A 19,858-nucleotide genomic window follows, 5' to 3' on the forward strand; every position below is an offset into this window, starting at 1 on the left:
AGCAAAAAGGAGACAGGAGATGGCACAGAAAAGAAGATGGCACAGTTGAGGAAATGCATGGCTGCACACAAAGAAGTATGAGGGACACGATGCATAAAGCTGATCTTTACCATGCTGTGCATAAAAAGTTCTGAATTGATGCTTGTACTTGTGTAGATAATCAAAAGTTAGATTTTCAGTAGCTTTTACTTTTCTACTTTTTTGTAATGTATATATATATGACCTTTGTATTGACAAAAGGATCAATGAGAATCAAACTTCCTCAAATCTCTGTCAAACTCTGTTCTTCATTTGTTTCCTCTCATTTTCACTTTCTGTTTTCAACAGTTTTTAACACTTTTGGATATTCAGTGCATTTTTTGTAAAAATTAACAAATATGAGCAAATGAACATAACCTGAAATTAGAACTACAAGAGCTGGTAGGTAGGGAAAATGGAAGGCTTGGCATCAGGTTGGACTTGGACTATGGAAGTAGTCTTCTTTTGGTCATCTTTAATAGTTGAAAAAGAGGAAGAAGATGTGGAGGTAGTGATGGGTGAGAGAAGAAAGAGTAAATGACCAAAAGCTCCATTTGTCCGCACGTAGGCCCCCAATGGGGACTGTACCTAGTAGTGCTCCCAACAATATCCCCTTTCCGTACAACAAAGAACAGGATGATCTCATAGAAATCACAATAGCACATCTATAAAAGGTAGGCATAATTTTAATAGAATTGTTATAGTTACAAAAAAATTTTATAAAAATAAATATATAAACTGACATAATATATTAAATTTAATTTATAATATAAATAATTTTATAATTTAACAAAATCTAATATATCACATTAAATTATTTTAATTTATACTTTTTTTTATAGGATCTTTTTATAACTAAAACTGTTGGCTAATTTTAATGGTAAGGCGTCAATGTAAGTTGCATACTATTACTTTTTGATGATTTAAGGGACCAAAGAAATATTTTTTAAGCATGCTTCCAAGTCGCTGCAACTAACCCAACTCTTTTTCTTTTAGGAATTGTTTGAATGGTGAGATGATATAAGATAATTTTTTTTATAAAAATTGAATAGAATATTATTATTTTGATATTTAAAAAAATTAAATTATTTATTATATTTTATATAAAAATTTCAAAAATTATAACCTTGGAAAGTTGTGAATCCAAACAGCCATTAAAGGCTTAAAACTCGTCTAAAAATAACCCACCAAAATGTTTCAGTCCTAAAAGCCCATGACAAACCAGGGACACAGCTACATCGACAGCGTCATCAGTTAAACTCTTCTTCTTCATCTTTTTTTTTTTTTTTAATCATATTTTTTTAAACTATTTAGAAATTTTTTTAAAAATAAAAGAAAATACATATTCATTTAAAAATATTTACTTAATTATTAAGTAAAATAAAAAAATAAAAAAAAAACTTTCGGTAGAGGATTTCGGTAAACTAGCAATTTCCAATAAACCCCTCTCCGCCGTCTTCACCTAGCTTCATCGCCGAAGTGATTAACTAGTACGTTAGTGTCTTATTTTGATCATCTCCCAGCAATTAACTTTTTGCCCATTAGGGGTTTTTCTTCCTTTTCTTCACATTGCTTGGGATTACTATATATTTTGATTATAGCGTTTGGTTGGGTTTCTTTTAAACTTTATTTAGTGGAGAACGTTGTGATTGCGATTAATTGACTTTCAGAAATTTGGACAATCTGGGGAAGTTACTCTGGGATGAACTGCTTGTCGCAAGTGTCTTCGTATGCTGCAGCAATAGTTAGAAGGACCGGCCATTTGGTGGCAGGGAGTGCTTTGTATGGATGTGTTACTGTCTCGTGGAAAAGGGACTTTAAATACAGTGGTATCAAGGCAATCAATTTAGAGCTTGTGCTGACGAAGATTCGTGTTCGGTGCTATTCATCTCCACGGAGCGGCAAAAGTGCATCTCGTTCACGGAAGTTGGATTCTGAACCGGTGATGGAACAAGAAAAGGATGCATTCTTTGTTGTGCGGAAAGGGGATATTGTTGGTGTTTATAAGAGTTTGACTGATTGTCAGGCTCAAGTTGGATCTTCAGTAATTCCTCTGTCACCCCATAATTTACTGTGATTTATTGGCTTTTACCTCTTTGATTGGATTCTACAAGTTGTGTGCTTTTTAATGTCATTGCATTTTCAAATAGGCATTTTCGTGAATCTGTGTGATGTTTTTGAGACTCTTTCAGTGCTATATTTCAAAGTTATAAGATGGAATTAAAATTAATAATCACATATATTGGAACATTATCAATTAATATGCTTAATGACCTTGTAAACTGTATATAATGTTGAAATGATGTTGAGCCCGTTGTTGCCGCATGTAGTTTAGTTGCTTTCTGCGGTTATATTTGTTATTTGGGCATAACGAGACACAAATCCATGATTAATATGGATCTTCTTTGTTTGCTATTCACATTCCAGCAGGCGCTCACGCACGTACACACACTACACATGTGTTCTCCCATTTACTTTATAGCGTTAGGTATACACGGAAGAATCAGTAAGAGTTTGCTTCTTTTTTGTTGGATTTAGTTATGTATTGAGAAACAAAAAGAATTATTAATAACAAGGATTGGACCCTTAAGCCTGAACGTGAAGAGCATATTGCGTTATCCATTTAAATGCTTTGATCCGTCTATATATGTCTCACCACGTTTCAGTTCTGTCTCTTTGAAGTCTTTCACTTAGTGATACCTGATAAAAATAATTTTTCATTAATGCTATTGTTATCTTTCTACCCAAGATGTAATGCATTTGGAAAAGTAAATCACTTGTATTATTCTGTTAAGTGTAGTTTGAGTAAGAAGCAAGTGTATTTTGATGATTCTTCTTTAGTGTTTGTTGCTTCCATTCAGTTTGCTTGTGTTTGTCTACAATGGCTTGGTTATTGGTTAAATTGGTCATTCTCTGCCTGCTTGCAAATAAAACGGCATAACATGTGGTGGAGAAGATGATGGTCTTTTCTTGTGGCTTTTCATCAATCACTATTGCAAAGTATTTAAAGATTGAGAAATCCAGAATATATCATTTTGTTTGTAGATATTAGACCAGTGATTGCTAAACAGATGATTGTCCTTCAACTGGCAGATATGTAATCCTCCTGCTAGTGTGTACAAAGGATACTCTTTGCCCAAGGACAGTGAGGAATATCTCATTGCTCATGGGCTTAAGAATGCTGTGTACACCATTAAAGCTGCAGACTTGAAAGAAGACCTTTTCGGCACACTTATGCCTTGCCCGTTTCAAGTAAGATGAATTCTTTGTAAATTTTATGATTTGAAGAATAGTTTTTCATTGTTTATAATGTGAAAGCCTGCTGTGCCAATTTTATGTGAACTTATTTGGGGTTCTCTCTCTGTCTATTGAACTTTTTTTATTACTTGCTTTGGATCTCTTAGAAATTTGTACAAACATATAATATGCCAGCTCTCTGGTGATCTGATTATCTATTCTTCTTTTAATTTGAGATGGCAAATTAGGCATTGTTAGATATTTAACCTTACTCCATGTTACTTATTTTTCTGCTAAGAAAAGAGTTTGAAGATTGATACGATATAATCCCAAGTACTTATTTGGACACCCCCCCAAAAAAAAAAAAATTTAATCTTTTTTGTTCATGTTGGTTACGAGCTCATATTGCATGATTATGTATATCGAAATAATTTTGTATTTTGCCAAGAATCACCTAGTACTTTTGTATCACATTGGCTCCCTAGGGTGAATAGTTATTCAAAGAATAGTTGTGTACTTATTTTGTACCATCGCATGGTAGAAGTTTTGAGATTGGTGGGTTTAGTTAACTTGGATGAATAATTTATCTTTATATTTCAGGATCCAGCTTCTTCCAGAGGTGAAACATCTAGCAAGGATTCTTCTAAAAAAAGATCAAGGGGAGTGCTTGGAGCAGAAATTGTGGTAACTAGTTCCTAAACTTGAACGTCTTTGCTATAAGATCATAAAGAACCACTTACAGGACATTTGTCTGCAAATATTTTTCTGACCTTGACTAGGGTAAGGTCTGTTTGTCTAGGTTATGGAAGTGTGAGCATTTGACTCCAGAGAATAGGGATAATTTGTGTTATTTAGTGCTGGAGGTTAGACAGGTCTCTAAATATGCTAAGAGGGGGCTGATTTAACTAAGAGGTGGGCGCTGATGCTCCAAGGATTTAGAATCATTTTTTATCCTCTTTGGCCATCTTTGGGATCATTTTAGGATTCCGTTCACCTTGTATATAGTTTTTATCCTTTCCTTTTATGATGCTCTTTTTCCTATTGACTCAGTTGTAGGTCATTTTCCATGAACTTCTAGAAAATTGTAACTTCTTTTTTTCTTTTTATTGGTAAGTAGATTATGCACTTCTCTGCTGAGGCATACACCCTGCCCCTCCAATGCCACCGCTGCCATCATGTTGTTGCCCCCCCCCCCCCCCCCCCCCCCTCATGATTAGGAGTTTAGGCCAAGGGAGAATTGAGTATAATTTGAATTTTAAGCTTTAGGTGGAGTCAAATCATGGAGTACCTTTTTTGAAATGCTAAAAGTCTATTTGCCTTTTTTTTCCCCATTCTTTAGTTAGGCTTGTGGTTTGGGGTGCAAACTCTGCTGTGATACTGCTGGTTGCCTATAGACCCTCAAACTTTATTCAGTTGAAAGTTGTTCGTTTCTGTACCTTGGATGATTTATGACATGTTTCTTCTTTATTTTCAATGCTTGGCAGGAAGCAATAGATTCTGCTTTCATTCCAACTGATCCCATGACAAAGGTTGCAAAGCTATATCCTTCTGCTGTTATTGAAGCTTCATCCCCTGCTTGTGTAAGTGGATGACATATTGATGTCAAATGGATACCCAAGAAAAGGAAAATAATAGGGGCTATTATTTTCTTTGTCGTTAATACACCACATTGAAATTATATGGGCCATCTTACTGGAGGACTCTACCAAAGTATCTATCCAAGATTGTGGATAGAAGGGAAATTTGTAATTCCTTTTTGAGAGTCTGGAAATGTTTGCATCTGTAGTAGAAAACCTAAACTTGATTCCTGCAATCCTGTATTAATGCACAGAGATCCTGTATTCTTGAGTTTGATGGTGCGTCAAAAGGGAATCCTGGACTAGCTGGTGCAGGAGCTGTGCTGCGAGCTGATGATGGAAGTTTGGTATGAATTCCACTGCTTTGGTTTTGTGGATTCTTTATTTGTTTTAGCTAACCTTGCTTTCAGCATAGGTCTGTAGATTACAGGAAGGCTTGGGTATAGCAACAAACAATGTTGCTGAATATCGAGCTTTGATTTTGGGGTTAAGATATGCTCTTAAAAGGGGTTTTACAAGCATCCGTGTAAAGGGAGACTCCAAGCTCATCTGTATGCAGGTTTGTTTGATGTGGATTGGGTATCAAGGATACATGTTTATTTTCTCTAGTTGTCATCGCCGTTTGTAGTTCATTGGTGATACATTTTTTTTCCACCTTTTAACATTTATCTTCATCTATTGTTTTCTATAACTAATTTAGTTTCATTAGAAAAATGCGGATGGGTGCAGTCCTAGTACACGGGAAATCTTTAAGAGAACCCCCTATTCAGGAGAAAAAGAACTGCAGCTAAAAAAAAAAAAGAAAAAGTAGGGAAAAAATCCAATTAGGAGCTACTATCCATGTGTAAAGGGAGTTAGAAGCCTTCTGTCTGCCATATCATCAAAGTTTCTTTATCTTCAAAGTTCTATACATTTTGCTCTCTCAAAATACACCACATCAAATATAAAGGAGCTAACGTCCACACTTCTAAAATGTGATGACACCCCTCCTTTCCTCCCATACTCGGACCACCTCTCTCATTTTTCTAGGCATACACCAAAAGATGTAAAGAGCCAATTCCATGGATCTCTTGATACTTCACTATTAAGAAGTAGGCAATTGATATGCTTCTCACTTTCCTTACACATGCAACGCCAATCTACCACAGTGGTGTTCAGTGTCCTGATGCAAATTCAATTCTGGTTGTCACTGCTCGGACTAGTTGTTAAGAAGTCGAACGTCCTGATGCAAATCAGTTTTTATTAGAAAGATGAGTTTGATTACAAGCGTTATTTATTCAGTAAAATAAATTATTTTCAATAGCTGCTTTTTAGACTCTAATTTGCATTGCCTAGCCGATTTGTTGTAAAATTAAAATTGATGTTTTGTCTTATTTCAATTTAAAAGGCTGTTGTTGGATCTAATATTATTCCATTTGGGGTTGTAAATTTACAAACATCTGGCTTTAGTATTACACCACCTTAACTCCTAACCTCAAATGGCCAATCATACATTTAAGAGTGAATTCTGTCTTTGCCTTTTGTGGTATGAACTTAGTTTACTTTGCCACCTTGTGGTTTGGAAAGTTTGACAGGTTTGTCCATTTTTGGCTGTTCGGGTAGAAAGGCGTTGTTTGAAGAATGAGATGAGATGAGAAATCTATGAATAGTAGTGAAGTAGGTATTTCCTTTGTATAAGTCCTGTGTACTTGGGCTTTGCCCATTCATGGTAATAAAATTTTCTTATTAACTATGAAAAAAAATCTCTATATAGTAGTGAGATGGTTTGTGAATAGTAGTAAAATAGTTTAAGTTAAGATATTTTATTAGGATTTGGGAAGGAGAAAGAAAAAGCTGAATAAAGTTAAACTATTGTTACAATATAATTTATTATTATTTTTATTTTAGAATTTGAAAGAACTAGATTATTTTGTGTTTTGTTTAGAAGTTTGGGAAAGTTGTAATGATGCTGTAATGTTTAGATAAAAATGTTGAAAATTTGAAATTGAAAATTGTTTATGTTTGAGTGATATTTGGGAATGAAATTGTGAGAAATTTTGAGATGAGATGAAATGGGGTAATTTGTGTTCCCAAATGGGGCTTAAATGTTTCGTTTATTGTCATGTACTTTGCACATGTGTATTCATGTCATATAGTGGGTCCAATGTAATGGCCCAACCCATTTGGCCTATACTCCAAAAGAACTAGTCAATGATACAATTGGAGCTTCATTGGAACATATGGAATATACCATTAGAATATTGGGATCCCGTATACCGCCTACTTTTATTCTTATCATATGGGATATCACAGTCAAAGTATATGTTCTTACCCACTTGCCTGAGCGATAGTCCATAGTGTTTTGGTTATTATATTGGTGGACATTTCTTATGCTTGTCCTTTCTTTTTCCTTAATTTTCTATGAATAACGACATTTCTTTTCATGGTACAGGTTCAAGGTTTGTGGAAAGTAAAAAACCAGAACATGTCTGACTTGTATGAAGAGGCAAAGATACTGATGAGCAAATTTCTTTCCTTCGAAATAAATCATGTCTTAAGGGTATGTACAGTTGATTGCGTTCTTGTTTTGAATGCTATATGGAAATTCTTATGGGCCCTATACAACACATTGTAGACAGGATCTTGATGGTATGCTATACATAGCTTTGAACCTTAGCACCCGCTTATATGAGAGATTTGAGTCACTGATAAAGACATGATTGCCTTCTATTGGTTGTTCACTTATAACATAACAAAATGGATGTTATAACTAAACAAAGACTTAAGGGCATGTTTGGATAATGAGATGAGATGTGAATTCTATGAATAGTAGTGAAATAGTTTGTGAATAGTAATGAATTTCAAAGGTGGTAGCAAACCGTATGACATTCCATGGCATGACTTTCTATCTTCCATCTCTAGTGCTTCTTGCCAAAGATGATCCTTGATCCTATTTCATTGACCTCTTTATTCTTGTTTTCTCTCTTTATTCTTAGTTGTTCTGTTAGTTTTCTATTGTGGTTTGTTTTGTGTGATGGGATTGTATTGGAAGCTACGTATTGAGCAGAAATTTTTTGATTTGAGAAAAGAGAATGCTAGTTGGTGGAGGATTACTGAGTATAGTCGGAAGGTCACTAAGTTAATTTCCATTGATGCTGATGCTGTGGTTTGGTTAGCTTGTGCTGTGGGAGATGGTTTAGAGGTTGTTGGGTCTAGTGAGTTTTTTAAAACTCGTAGGATTGGGAATCAAGTTTTGGTTGTTCAAAGAGGTGTAAATAGACATGGTAGGGTTTTGTCTGTATCGGAGTTTGGTCATGATAAAAGAAGGGGTTTCATTGTTGTTCCAGAAGGTGTGAAGGGAGAGGGGTGGAAGAGGTTTGGAGATTTGTTGAGAGAAGTTGTCCCTTTTTCCCCTGTTCAACATGCAAAAAACAGGGGTCCCGTGAGGTTGCATCTAATCCAATTGTTGTAGGGAGTCGTAAGGGTACATTTGTTGAGGTTGTGAAGAAGTCGCTGCCGTGTATGGAGGGGAATAAGGTGGTTAGAGGTAAGTCTGGTGAGATGATTTTGATGCTGGGAGAGTAGCTGCAGAAGTTTATTCATCTTCTTAAAGGTGATGGTTCGAATTCCGTAGTTGGTTTATCAAGAGATGGGAAGGACTTACCGTTGAAGGCTATGTATGAGGCTTTGATGGAAATGAAATTGAATGTGGACTTGTCATTGAGTTGGGTTAAGGTGGGGCTAGGCCCGTTGGTTTCTGAGTGCAACTTAGATGAGGATTTGAGGTTCGGTCTTAATGGGTTGGAGAATGAGCTGGTTTTTTGGGGGACCGGGAGAATAAGGGGAAGACTATGGCGGATGGGCCAAATTTGGCGAAAAGCCCGAAACGAGTTTGGAGGGTTTAGGCTAATTCCGGTATTTTGGGTGCATTGGGTTTGGCTTCTTCAAGCTCGATGGCTCCACCTATTGTTCCGATGAATGCGGTTGTGGCACAGACTTTGTCACCGGGCTTAGGCGATCCTTCTGGGGATTCTCCGAACAAGGTTCTATCATCGGTGGTGGAGGAGGGTGTTTTAGAAGTTCGTGAGGAAGGAAATGATGAGTTTTCACAAACGGAAGATATGGAAGAAGGGGAGTTGGTTGAAAATCATAATGGGGGTTCTCTCAATCAAGTAGATTTGTTAATCTCTTTGAATCCTGTTGTCCCTTCAAAGATTATTGGTTCTTTGTGCTCTGAGAAGCCTTTGGAAATGGTTGGGGGTCATGCAGGAATTCAGAATTTGGAAATGGTAGGGGGTGTCGTGGGAGATTTTGATGATTCTGTAGTGGTTTTGAAGGAAATCCAACAGTTGGCCAGTTTTTCTGAGTCTGTGCAGCGGGATGGGTCCTTACAGTTGGTGGTTAGAGAGGCTGGGGGTGATAAAGATGACATTGGCACTGTTCATTTATGTTCTATTCATCCGAATCAAAATTCTATCTTCGGATTAGGTGTTTAAAAAAGTGGAAGAATTAGAGGAGTTTTTGTGAATATCATGTGTAGGGTATGAAGAGAGTTTAAGGCTCTTCTTATTGCTACTGAAGCTGGTAGATCCACTGTTGTAAAGTCAGCAGTGAAAAGGGACGGAGCTGAAGCGGTTAAAAAGTTCCATTAATTATGATTTCAAGGAGGGAAGCGTGGGGAGGAGTAGGTTGAAAGGGATGGGGTCTTTGTCTTCTAATGAAGCCTAAAATCCTCTCTTGGAATGTAAGGGGGGTCAATGATGTTAACAAACGTCTTCATATTAGATGTCTTCTTCGAAGTTGGAAAGTTGACATTGTTTGTCTTCAAGAGACAAAGCTGTGTTTTATAGATAGACATATTATTCGTAGTTTGTGGGGTGATGTTATTTAGCTTCTTTGGGTGCTTTTGGATGTGTTTTGATGATGTGGGATAAGAGAGTGGTAGAGTTGGTAGAGGAGTGCATTGGGGATTACTTAGTGGCGGTTTCTTTCAAAAATATTGAGGATGGGTGAGGTGGGCTTGCACGGGAGTTTATGGGCCTAACTTAGATTGTGATAGATGTTTTTGTGGGAGGAATTGGTGGGTTTGTATTCTTTATGTGATTTACCTTGGTGTTGGTGTGGTGATTTTAATATTTTTTGGTTTCTTAGTGAGAGAGGGGCTACATCGTCAACAGTTTCTATGCAGGATTTTTTGGAACTGATTTTTGAGTTGAATCTTGTGGATCTCCCTTTAGTAGGGGGCTTATACTTGGTCTAATAGTAGATGGGGGTCAAGATTGGATAGATTTTTAGTTTAGTCTTCATGGGTGTCTCATTACCCGAACCTATGTCAGAAGAGGCTGGCTTGTGTTGGTTTTGACCATTTTCCTATTTCGCTTGATTGTGGGGGCATTCATGGGGGTAAACGCTATTTCAAATTTGAGAATATGTGGCTTTAAGTTGATGGATTTGTGGACAAGGTTAGGAGTTGGTGGTCCTCTTATTCTTTTTCTGGTCCTTCTAGCTTTATTGTTTCTGGAAAATTAAAAGCTCTTAAATATGATTTGAAGAAGTGGAATGATGAAGTCTTTAGACTTACGGAAGTGCAGAAAAATCTTCTTTGGGATGAGTTGCATGCGTTGGAGGAAGGGGCTAATAACGAGGATTCCTTCTAAGGAAAAATGAGGCTGTGGCTGAAATTGAGAAGGTTTTATTGATGGAAGAAATTTCTTGGGGGCAAAAATCTAGGGTGTTGTGGCTGAAGGAGGGGGATAAATGTACCAAATTTTTTCATAAGATGGCTAATCCACATAGGCATAATAATGCCAATGAAGTCCTCCATTCAGGCTCTAATGTATGACAACCACCCGAAGAGATTCAAGATCATATTGTGAAGTTTTATGAAGAGCTTCTTGTTGAAAATGCTGAGTGGCGACCCAAGCTTGATGGCTTGAGCTTTGACCAACTGGACTCTAATGCTGTAAACTGGTGAAGATTGTGGGTGCTTATGAGTTGAAAGATTTTCGTCCTATTAGTCTAGTAGGAGGGATTTATAAAATTATTTCAAAGGTGTTAGCAAACCGTATGAGTATGGTGATGGATAAAATCATTTCTAAGCCTCAAAATGCTTTCGTTCGGGGTAGGCAAATTTTGGATTCTGTTTTGATTGCTAATGAGTGTTTGGACAACCGTTTGAATGATGGTATACTGCGGGTTCTTTGCAAGCTGGACATGGAAAATGCATATGATCATGTATGCTGGGATTTTCTTTTCTATATGCTTAGAAGGTGTGGTTTTGGGGATAGGTGGTGTGGATGGATTAAATATTGTGTTACAACTACCCGGTTTTCTGTTTTCGTAAATGGTATCTCTTGTGGTTTTTTAAAGTTTTTGCGGAGTTTGGGACAAGAGGATCCGTTATTCCCTTTTTGTTTTTGTTATTATTATGGAGGCTTTGAGTAGAATGGTGGAGGCTGCTGTTTGTTTTTTTGGGGGGGGGGGGGGGGGGGGGGTTCTTGGTGGCTTGTCATAATAGTAATGGTGTTATTTCTATATCTCACTTACTTTTTGCGGATGACACTCTTATTTTCTGTGATGCTGATGCGTGTCATATTCAAGCTTTAAGAGCTGTTCTATTGTGTTTTGAAGCTGTTTCAGGCCTCAAGGTGAACTTGGGAAAGTTGGAATTGGTTCCGGTGGGTGAGGTGAGGAATGTCAACTCTCTTGCAGACTTGTTGGGTTGTAAAGTTGCTTCTCTTCCGCTGAAATATTTTGGGCTTCCTTTGGGGGTGTCTTTTAAAGCAAGGAGGATTTGGGATGGGGTAATTGAGAAGGTTGAGAAAAAATTGTCAGGATGGAAGTGGCTTTGCTTATCAAAAGGGGGGAGGTTAACTTTTATCAAAAGCACCATTTCCAATCTTTCCACATATTATTTTTCTTTATTTCCATTACTGGGAGTGGCGAATCGGATTGAAAAATTGTTTAGAGCTTTTTTATGGGGTGGTTTGGGGGAGGAGAATAAATTTCATCTTGTAAATTGGAATATGGTGATTTGTCCGATAGTGAATGGTGGTTTGGGGGTGAGAGATTTGAATCTTTTTAATAAGGCATTATTGGGGAAGTGGTTGTGGAGGTATCATAAGGAAGGGGATGCTTTATGGAGAGGGGTGATTGACCGGAAATATGGGTGTGAGTGGGGGAGATGGTGTTCTAAGGAGGGTAGGGGGTCTTATGGCGTTTGCCTTTGGAAATATATTAGAAAGTGATGGAACATTTTTGAGAAACATATCAAGTTTGAAGTGGAGTTGGTGATAGAATCCGTTTCTGGTTTGATTAGTGGTGTTGTGAGAGACCTCCAAATGCTATTTTTCCAGTTGTTTTCAGTTTGGTTGGTAATCAGCAGGTTGTTGTTTCAGAGGTGCTGTGTTGTGTTGATGGGGCTGTACATTGGAATGTTATTTTCACTAGAAATGCACAGGATTGGGAACTTGATGAGATTGCAGGTTTATTGTATTTTGTAAAGATAGGTGCAAATGGGAGAGATTGCTTTCTGTGGAAACACTTGGGGAGCAATAAATTTTCTGTTAAAGTCATTTTATAAGGTGTTGTTTGCCCAGCATGATTTTTTTTTTTTTTTTTTTTCCTTTCGAGGAAGAGCATTTGGAAGGTTTGTGTGCCGTCCAAAGTTGCCTTCTTTACTTGGACTGCTGCATTAGGGAAGATTTTGACGATTGATAATCTAAGAAAGCATGGTATCATTATTATGGAATGGTGCTTCATGGGTAAAAAGGATGGTGAATCGATTGATCATCTATTTCTTAATTGTGAGGTGGCTAGGGAGTTATGGGTTAGTATTCTTGGTAGAGCTGAGCTGAGTTGGGTTAAGCCTAAGAGGGTGGTGGAGGTTTTAGCCTGCTGGAACAGAAATCACAACAGCTCTCAACTGGATGCAGCTTGGAGGATGCTTCCATTGTGCTTATTGTGGTGTTTATGGACAAAAAGGAACGATAGATGTTTTAACGACAGGGAAAGAGCAGTGGGGGATATCTGGAATTTTTTTGTGTCTTCTCTTTTTCACTGGTTTTCTGCTATTGTATTAAAGGGAGAGAGTGTTCATGAGTTTTTGTTTTCTTTTCAGCTTTCTAGAATGTAATTAGGTGTCTCATCTTGCATACTTCCTATGTACATGGGCCCTGTCTTGTTTTATTCATTTAAATAAAGTTTTATTACTTATAAAAAAAAATGACTAGTAGTGAAATGGTTTGACTTAAGATGTTTTATTGGGTCTTGGGAAACGAGAGAGGAAGTTGAATAAAAATATTTTAAAGTAAAAAATATTGTCAGAATATAATTTTTTGATATTATTTTTATTTTGAAATTTAAAAAGTTGTATTATTTTTTGTGTTTTGTTTGAAAGTTTGGAATAGTTGTAATGATTAGGTAATAATTAGATGAAAAAGTTGAAAATTTAAAATTGAAAAGTGTTTGTGTTTGAGTGATATTTGGGAAGAAATTATGAGAACTTATGAGATGAGATGAGGTCATCTCACTTCCCAAACAATCTCTTAATTTTCTTATTCTTGTGCGGCTTTATATGGGACCAAGTTTTCTAGTAAATCCATAGCATTCAGTCAATTTTCGCCTTCTTCATCAAGTCCCTTTAGGCATTCTCTTTGTTCTTTTCATGCTTTTGACTTTGATTTTTGTTCAAAACATTTACTTTATTCCTTGTGGTAAGATTCCTGTTACTGGCGCTGTCATGTTATTGCATCTTTTTCAATCAACATCCTGAAATTTCCATTTTACCTCTCCAAGGACCTAAACACTGACGCTGATGCTCAAGCAAACTTGGCAGTTGGACTTGCTGGTAAGATCCTCTCAGAATTTGTACAACTTTTGTGGCTTTAGTTTTTCTTGAATTTATTTATTGACTATCGTGTAACTTATCCACTGCTATAGATGGTCAAGTCCAGGAGTTGGAGATGTAGTTCAAATGTAGGCTGCTGGATGCTTTTGTTCGATAGATATTACCAATACGATGATAGGTTTGCCTTAAGCCTTTGGACTCTGTTTTGCTTCATGTCGGTGACCTGGCTTTTTGACCCTTAAGAGTGTAGGATTTCTGGATTTAGAAGTCACTGCCACAATGAGCTACGTGAATTGGTGGTTTACAGTTCATGTTTGTTTGGGCTTCATATCAAGAAGCATCGGCATGATCTCCGCAGCGTGACTAAATTGACAGCATTCGTTAATGCCATAGCAAGAGAAAAGTTGAGCCCTTGGCAGGAACGAGGTTAAGTACGCTTTGGTTATAATTTATTCACATCAACGGGATATGATTGAACTTCAATATAGACAAATTTATTCAGACAACATGAAATCTGTTACATAGATAATGTCAGCTTTATTTGTATTATTAACTGCAGTAATAATTGTCATTTCAAATTGTCGTTAAAATCTCTTGTTTATTGTTCGTTTCATGTCCCTTTTTTCAATATGCAAGACCATTAAGGAGGCAAATTCATAGAATGGCAAGACATGCAATACACTCAGGATGTGGATCCTTGTTATGGTTCCCAACCTAAATTGTATAGCATGAAAAGAAATATAGTATCTAAATCATCATTGTCTCCAGAGTTGATTCTAGTGTCTACAAAACCTCTAGGAGTTGGCTCAAGTGGTAAAGGACTTGGGCTTGGAAGTATGCTCCCAGCCCCCTTCAAGTCTAAGGTTTAAATCCCATTGAGTGCAAACAATCTCTAGTGGCCATTAGAATGGGAGATTTTCTCTTTGAATTATCCAATGTGCACTTGCGGACAACTTTTTGCTGAGGGCCTGTGTACTCTTGGGATTAATTGGGACATTGTTCTTGGACACCCGGTGCCAATAAAAAAAAAAATTAGTATTGACAATATTTTAGACTCTGGTTTCTATGTTGAAAATGGTCTGTTTTAGGGAAGCAAGGAAAATGCTGTCTTTTAATGGTCAATTTCCACTAGAAATTGAACTGCTTCAGTAAATCCATCTATTTTCTTCTATGTCCAGTAAATAAAACATAAGCTGCACAAATCTCACTTGTCATCTTCTCTACACCCAGACATTAAATTTAAATATTATCAAAATTGCTAGTTCAGCATTAACAAGCAAGAACCTATATGGATAATACTAGTGAGATTAAGATAAAATTACTTCTTCAACGCGGTGGTTTTAAGGGCATGTTTGAAAATATAATTAATTTCAGATATTTTCAAACTACTTTGTTATTATTCACAAAGTTTTTCATTACTATTTATAAATTATTTAAAGTACTCTTATTATCCAAACAGAGGGTAAGAAAATATTAGGTAGCTGCTATTTCTTGCAAACTTGATCTAATTTGGCAGTAGTTAGCTAGCTAGGCCAGTAATGGCACGTTAATCAAGCAGCTAAACGCAAATTAAGGACCGTCAAACGTAGTATAAAAGCTGATATAGAGTTGGGAAAATTGCTGAAGTGGGGAGAGGTTGTGTGGAAGGAGAGGAAAATGTGTAATGGTTGCAACCTACATATATAAAATTAATATTACATATAGTCATTTTTGCATATTTTTTGCACACTACATTAATGTGATTGGTTGAATCAAATTTTTTTAATAGGTAACCAATCACATCAATGAAGGGCATAAAAAAATTATGTAAAGGTGAGTTCTCATAAAATTTTTGTTAAGGCGCATTTAATTTTGTGTTAAGGCTTGTGCAATCTTTCAAAAAATACTAGAGCAATGCTACATACAGTCGTGGAATTACAAACGCTGCATAATCGCTTTGAAAAAGAGTGAGGTCCACGATTAAAAAGTTAGTTTTTTTTTTTTTTTATGTGGGTTCCATATTAATTCATTTTTTTCAAAGCGACTGCACGCCGATTGCACAACTACGATTGTAAATATCATTTCTCAAAATACTATATCTACATTATTCTTAATAGAAAGAGGGTGTGGGAATATGATGATAATTTTGCTACGGAATAACACCAAATGTGTTAGTCCAAGGGTGCACCTTTGACTTGTCGTACCTTAGTATGCCAATATTTTTTTTATTTTTATAAAACATAAAATAATTTTAAAAGACAATTCACTTACTCCATCGTCACTATAAGAAAAACGGACTTTTGCGACCAGTTTATTACAACGAAAAGACTATTAACAATAGTCTTTTCGTTGCAATAAATTGATCATAAAAACCCGTTTTTCTTGTAGCGTACATAAATCGGGATTCTCACTTCTATCTTTCTTCCATTTTTCTCTCTTTCAATGTAAAAGAAATGGAAAACTCGAGTTGCGCCGTGAATCTTTGAATGCCACCGTTGCGATTTTCTAATGCCACCATTCAAATCTCAACCGTAGGTATGTCTTTCTGCCGCTATTGTGATTATTTTATTTCTTTTCTACAGTAGCTCTCTAGTTCGTGATGCTGCTACCACCAACGTGAAGAAGATGCAACTGCTAGCTTGAGAAAGCTAATGTTGTCATGAACAAGTTGACATCACTGCCACCGTGAACCCGATTATTCCATCTTGTATAAGTTATATTTGATTACTTATTTGTAATAGTTACTTATTCATTTATGAAGAAATTTATATTCAACGATGAAATTTGAAAGCAATTCATATAAAGTATGCATTTGTGCATTTATTTCTTCAAACACAACCATGTGAAACAACAAAAGAAGGTGGAATGGATGAATACTTGATTCCTAATGCAACTAACTTACAAGAAGGTTGTATAATAGGAACACAACACAATGTCATTACTCAGGTTCATACTCACAGCCGAACATTTTATACTTTACATGTTATGATGTTATTTAACAATATATATCATTCATGGCAGATGCAATAAGAGAGATTTAAGTTTTGAAAATAGAAGACATTAAGAAAATTAAGCATTGCAGTGATTATGAGAAAGTTTCAATGTATCACTTCATTATTGATTGAATTTTGATGTAATGTTTGTCATATTGGTTGAATTTGAGAAGTATTGATGGAACATGTAAATTGCTTGATAGTCATTTGGCAAGGTTGTTGTGTTTTGTTATAAAAGGAAAATTCTATGTGCAGTCATTTTCGCGGATTCCTTTGTGCACTCCAGTGATATGATTGGTTGTGTATTAAAAAAAAATTAATTCAGCCAATCATATCAGTGGAGTGCGCAGGGAATGCGTAAAAATGACTGTATGTAGCATTACTCTTTGTAAAATGGTCCCTAATGGTAGAATAACATTTTCTAGTCTATTGAAGCCGTTCATTAAAATCTATATGTAATAATGCGTTGATATTTCTTAATTACTTGGATGGTCCTTTCAACCGTCACAATCTATTCTACCTAACATTTTCAAGCTCTTAAGTTATTTTCTTAATATTTTCAATCCTTTGCATAGCTTTTTATAGAATTATATTTTACTTTTAAATAAGGGAATTTTTATAAAGTAACTTATAAAAGTAATATTAGTTTACGTAAATACTTTTATTTTAAAACATATATAGTTGTATAAAAAGTTATAAAAATGGCTGTGCATGTATTATTATAAATTGCAAAACAAGCAAATCGTGTCATGTGGCAAGAGAATAGTAATAATATTTATGTGTTGAAGATGGAAATCTTCATTTTTTTTAGAACTGTTTAAAAAAAAAAAAAAAACACAAATCAAGATCTGTTCAAAATATATATAATGCCCAACAGAATGTTCAGACCAGAGTGATTAGGGATTGATTGGGTGGTAAAGTATTTCACCACTATTTATTATTTTATTATTATTTTTTATTATTATTATTTTTTATTCACATAATATAGGTCATTTTACAACAATAATAAATCTCATAGTAAAAGTTGGAATTTAGCAAATCTCGAGTGAAATACATGAAACACAGCAAATCTCATGGTACTCTGACCGTTTTGAACATTTATATAATGCCGATGTAAATCTTCCAGGTGAGTTGTCTTAAGTATCACAGGGATTTCATTCGAAGTGTCCCTCTTTCTCGTTTCCTTCCTCCCGCTCTTAAATATCACAGGGATCTCATTCTGCCATAGCTAGTCATTCCCTCTCTCTCTTTTCAATCTTTTGGCCGGTGAATTTCTCGTTTATTCGTCAGCCTTTTCTTCCACCGTTGCAGTTTTTTTTTTTTTTTTTTTCTCTTCATGCGTTTAACAAAGTACATGCAATCAGAATTTGGTGATTTCGATTACACATTAAGTGATTTTCTCGTGAGCCTCGGCTGTACAGATCACTTCTCTTAACTAGATCATTCTTCGATTGATAGGGTTGTGCTCCAGGTTTGCTTTCATTAGCCTTCTATATATATTTTTGCCTATAAATTTTCTTTTCAGCTTGGTTACTCAGTTTTAATATAGTTTAATGTTCTGGGAATTTGTTTCAATCGTTTGATAACCCTCTAAAACAGCCAAGAAAGAAAACAACACCTCCACTTCGCTGAAGCAAATTCGAGTCCGACTCTTAAGCTTTGATTTTGGTTCCAAGTTTATACTTTTTCTTTTGGTTTAATAATTTTCGTGGGTTTTCTCTGTATTCTAAGGGAGGCTGTTAGTAAGTGTTCTTTAAATTCTTTAAAGTATGACGGAACTGACTATATATTGAAATTTTTTATTTTGGGCTCCCTATGATTTTAGATTTTATTAATTTGTTTTAATAAAATCGATTATTCTAAGCTTAGAGAAACATTAGATAAATATGAAGCCAATAATAGTATATTCATTCACAAATACTTTTGAAATTATTTGCTTTCAATTCCTGAACTAACACTGAAGTTTGTTGGGGAAACCTAGCGTCTCCTGTTGTCTTTCTCTTTTATTAAGGCTATATTTGTGTCAGCTGAACGTATTTTCTAGGAAAACATATTCATCTCTTGACCTGTTTAAGAAGGAGAACAAGAGAAGTCAACGAAAAAGAATTAGTGGGTCAATGAGAAAATCATGTGTCTTCCACCCTACTATAGAAGTGGAGACAAGAATTAGTTTGCGTTGACTGAAGACTTATTCAGATGTCAAATTTTATCAACGAACCAGATCTTGTGGGTGAGACTTTGATCAAATTCTTTCATCCTTCTCTGTTTTAACAAGTGTTTGATCCTCTGTTCTTTTATCCACAGTCCTCTCTTTTCTTCTTCTACAAGAAGTTAAAAGAACATTAAACAAGAATCAATAGAAAAAGAACCACAAAAAGATCTTAAGCTTCTTGTGCAATTATCCAAGTGTGCCACAAAATCTGCATTATTCTAAAATCGATTCCCACATGCACATGGGATTTTGAACTTCCTATGAACATGTTTTGAATATAGTGACAGGTCTTTCTCTTTCTTGAATTTTTGCTCGCAATTCAAGCATGGAACCATCATTTGGAAAGTTATGGGATATTCAAAAAAAGAAAGAAAAGAGAGGTTCTCCTTCCTTCCCCTAGCTGGGTTCCTACCAAAGAACCTCTCCTTTTGTTTTGTCTTTTTTCAAATATCCCATAACTTTCCAAAATGATGCTTCCATGCTTGAACTGCAAGCAAAAATTCGTGAAAGAGAAAGACCTATCACTACATTCAAAACATGTTCATAGGAAGTTCAAAATCCCATGTGCATGTGGAAATAGATTTCAGAATAATGCAGATTTTGTGGCACACTTGGATAATTGCACAAGAAGCTTAACATCTTTTTGTGGTTCTTTTTCAATTGATTCTGGTTTAATGTTCTTTTAACTTCTTGTAGAAGAGGAAAAGAAAGGACTTTGGACAAAAGAACAGAGGATCAAACACTTGTTAAAACAGAGAAGGATGAATGAATTTGATCAAAGTCTCACCCACAAGATCTAGCTCGTTGGTAAAATTTGACATCTGGATAAATAAAGTCTTCAGTCAACATAAACCAATTCTTGTCTCCGTGTCTACAATAGGGTGGAAGACACATGGTTTTTAACTAGTGCTTTTCCGTTGATTTTTCTTATTCTCCTTAAACAGGTCAAGAGATGAATACGTTTAGCCGACACAAACACAGCCTTAATAAAAGAGAAAGACAACAAAAGACGCTG

At 35.7% G+C, this 19,858-nt stretch overlaps 1 protein-coding gene across 3 annotated transcripts; it reads left to right on the forward strand.

Annotated features, from left to right (window-relative positions):
* Positions 1–1,210: 1,210 nt before the first annotated feature.
* Positions 1,211–14,249, forward strand: LOC122276123. Of its 3 annotated transcripts, XR_006228759.1 has the most exons (11): positions 1,211–1,271; positions 1,689–2,062; positions 3,112–3,270; positions 3,856–3,939; positions 4,740–4,835; positions 5,087–5,179; positions 5,248–5,391; positions 7,264–7,371; positions 11,451–11,497; positions 13,608–13,659; positions 13,752–14,249. XR_006228759.1 is itself a non-coding variant. In XM_043085612.1 (10 exons), exons 1-10 carry the CDS (start codon positions 1,232–1,234, stop codon positions 13,778–13,780), a joined length of 1,179 nt encoding a protein of 392 aa, XP_042941546.1. In that variant the 5' UTR covers positions 1,211–1,231; the 3' UTR covers positions 13,781–14,249. The 3 variants fall into 3 exon arrangements, 2 of the variants coding, with proteins under 2 accessions (XP_042941546.1, XP_042941547.1); XM_043085612.1 differs by lacking the exon at positions 11,451–11,497; XM_043085613.1 differs by lacking the exons at positions 1,211–1,271; positions 11,451–11,497 and adding an exon at positions 1,350–1,508.
* The last annotated feature ends 5,609 nt before the right edge of the window (positions 14,250–19,858 follow it).

This window comes from Carya illinoinensis, chromosome 9 (genome assembly GCF_018687715.1).
Source record: "Carya illinoinensis cultivar Pawnee chromosome 9, C.illinoinensisPawnee_v1, whole genome shotgun sequence".
In the NCBI taxonomy this organism is placed as follows: Eukaryota; Viridiplantae; Streptophyta; class Magnoliopsida; order Fagales; family Juglandaceae; genus Carya; species Carya illinoinensis.

What these genes read in the sequence shown, in the direction of transcription:
- LOC122276123 (XM_043085612.1), top strand. Translation starts at nt 1,232, where the DNA reads ATGACAAACCAGGGACACAGCTACATCGACAGCGTCATCA. An exon ending in CTACATCGACAGCGTCATCA is followed by an intron (nt 1,272 to 1,688) that starts GTTAAACTCTTC and finishes ATTGACTTTCAG; the next exon opens with AAATTTGGACAATCTGGGGA. An exon ending in TGCTTGGAGCAGAAATTGTG is followed by an intron (nt 3,940 to 4,739) that starts GTAACTAGTTCC and finishes AATGCTTGGCAG; the next exon opens with GAAGCAATAGATTCTGCTTT.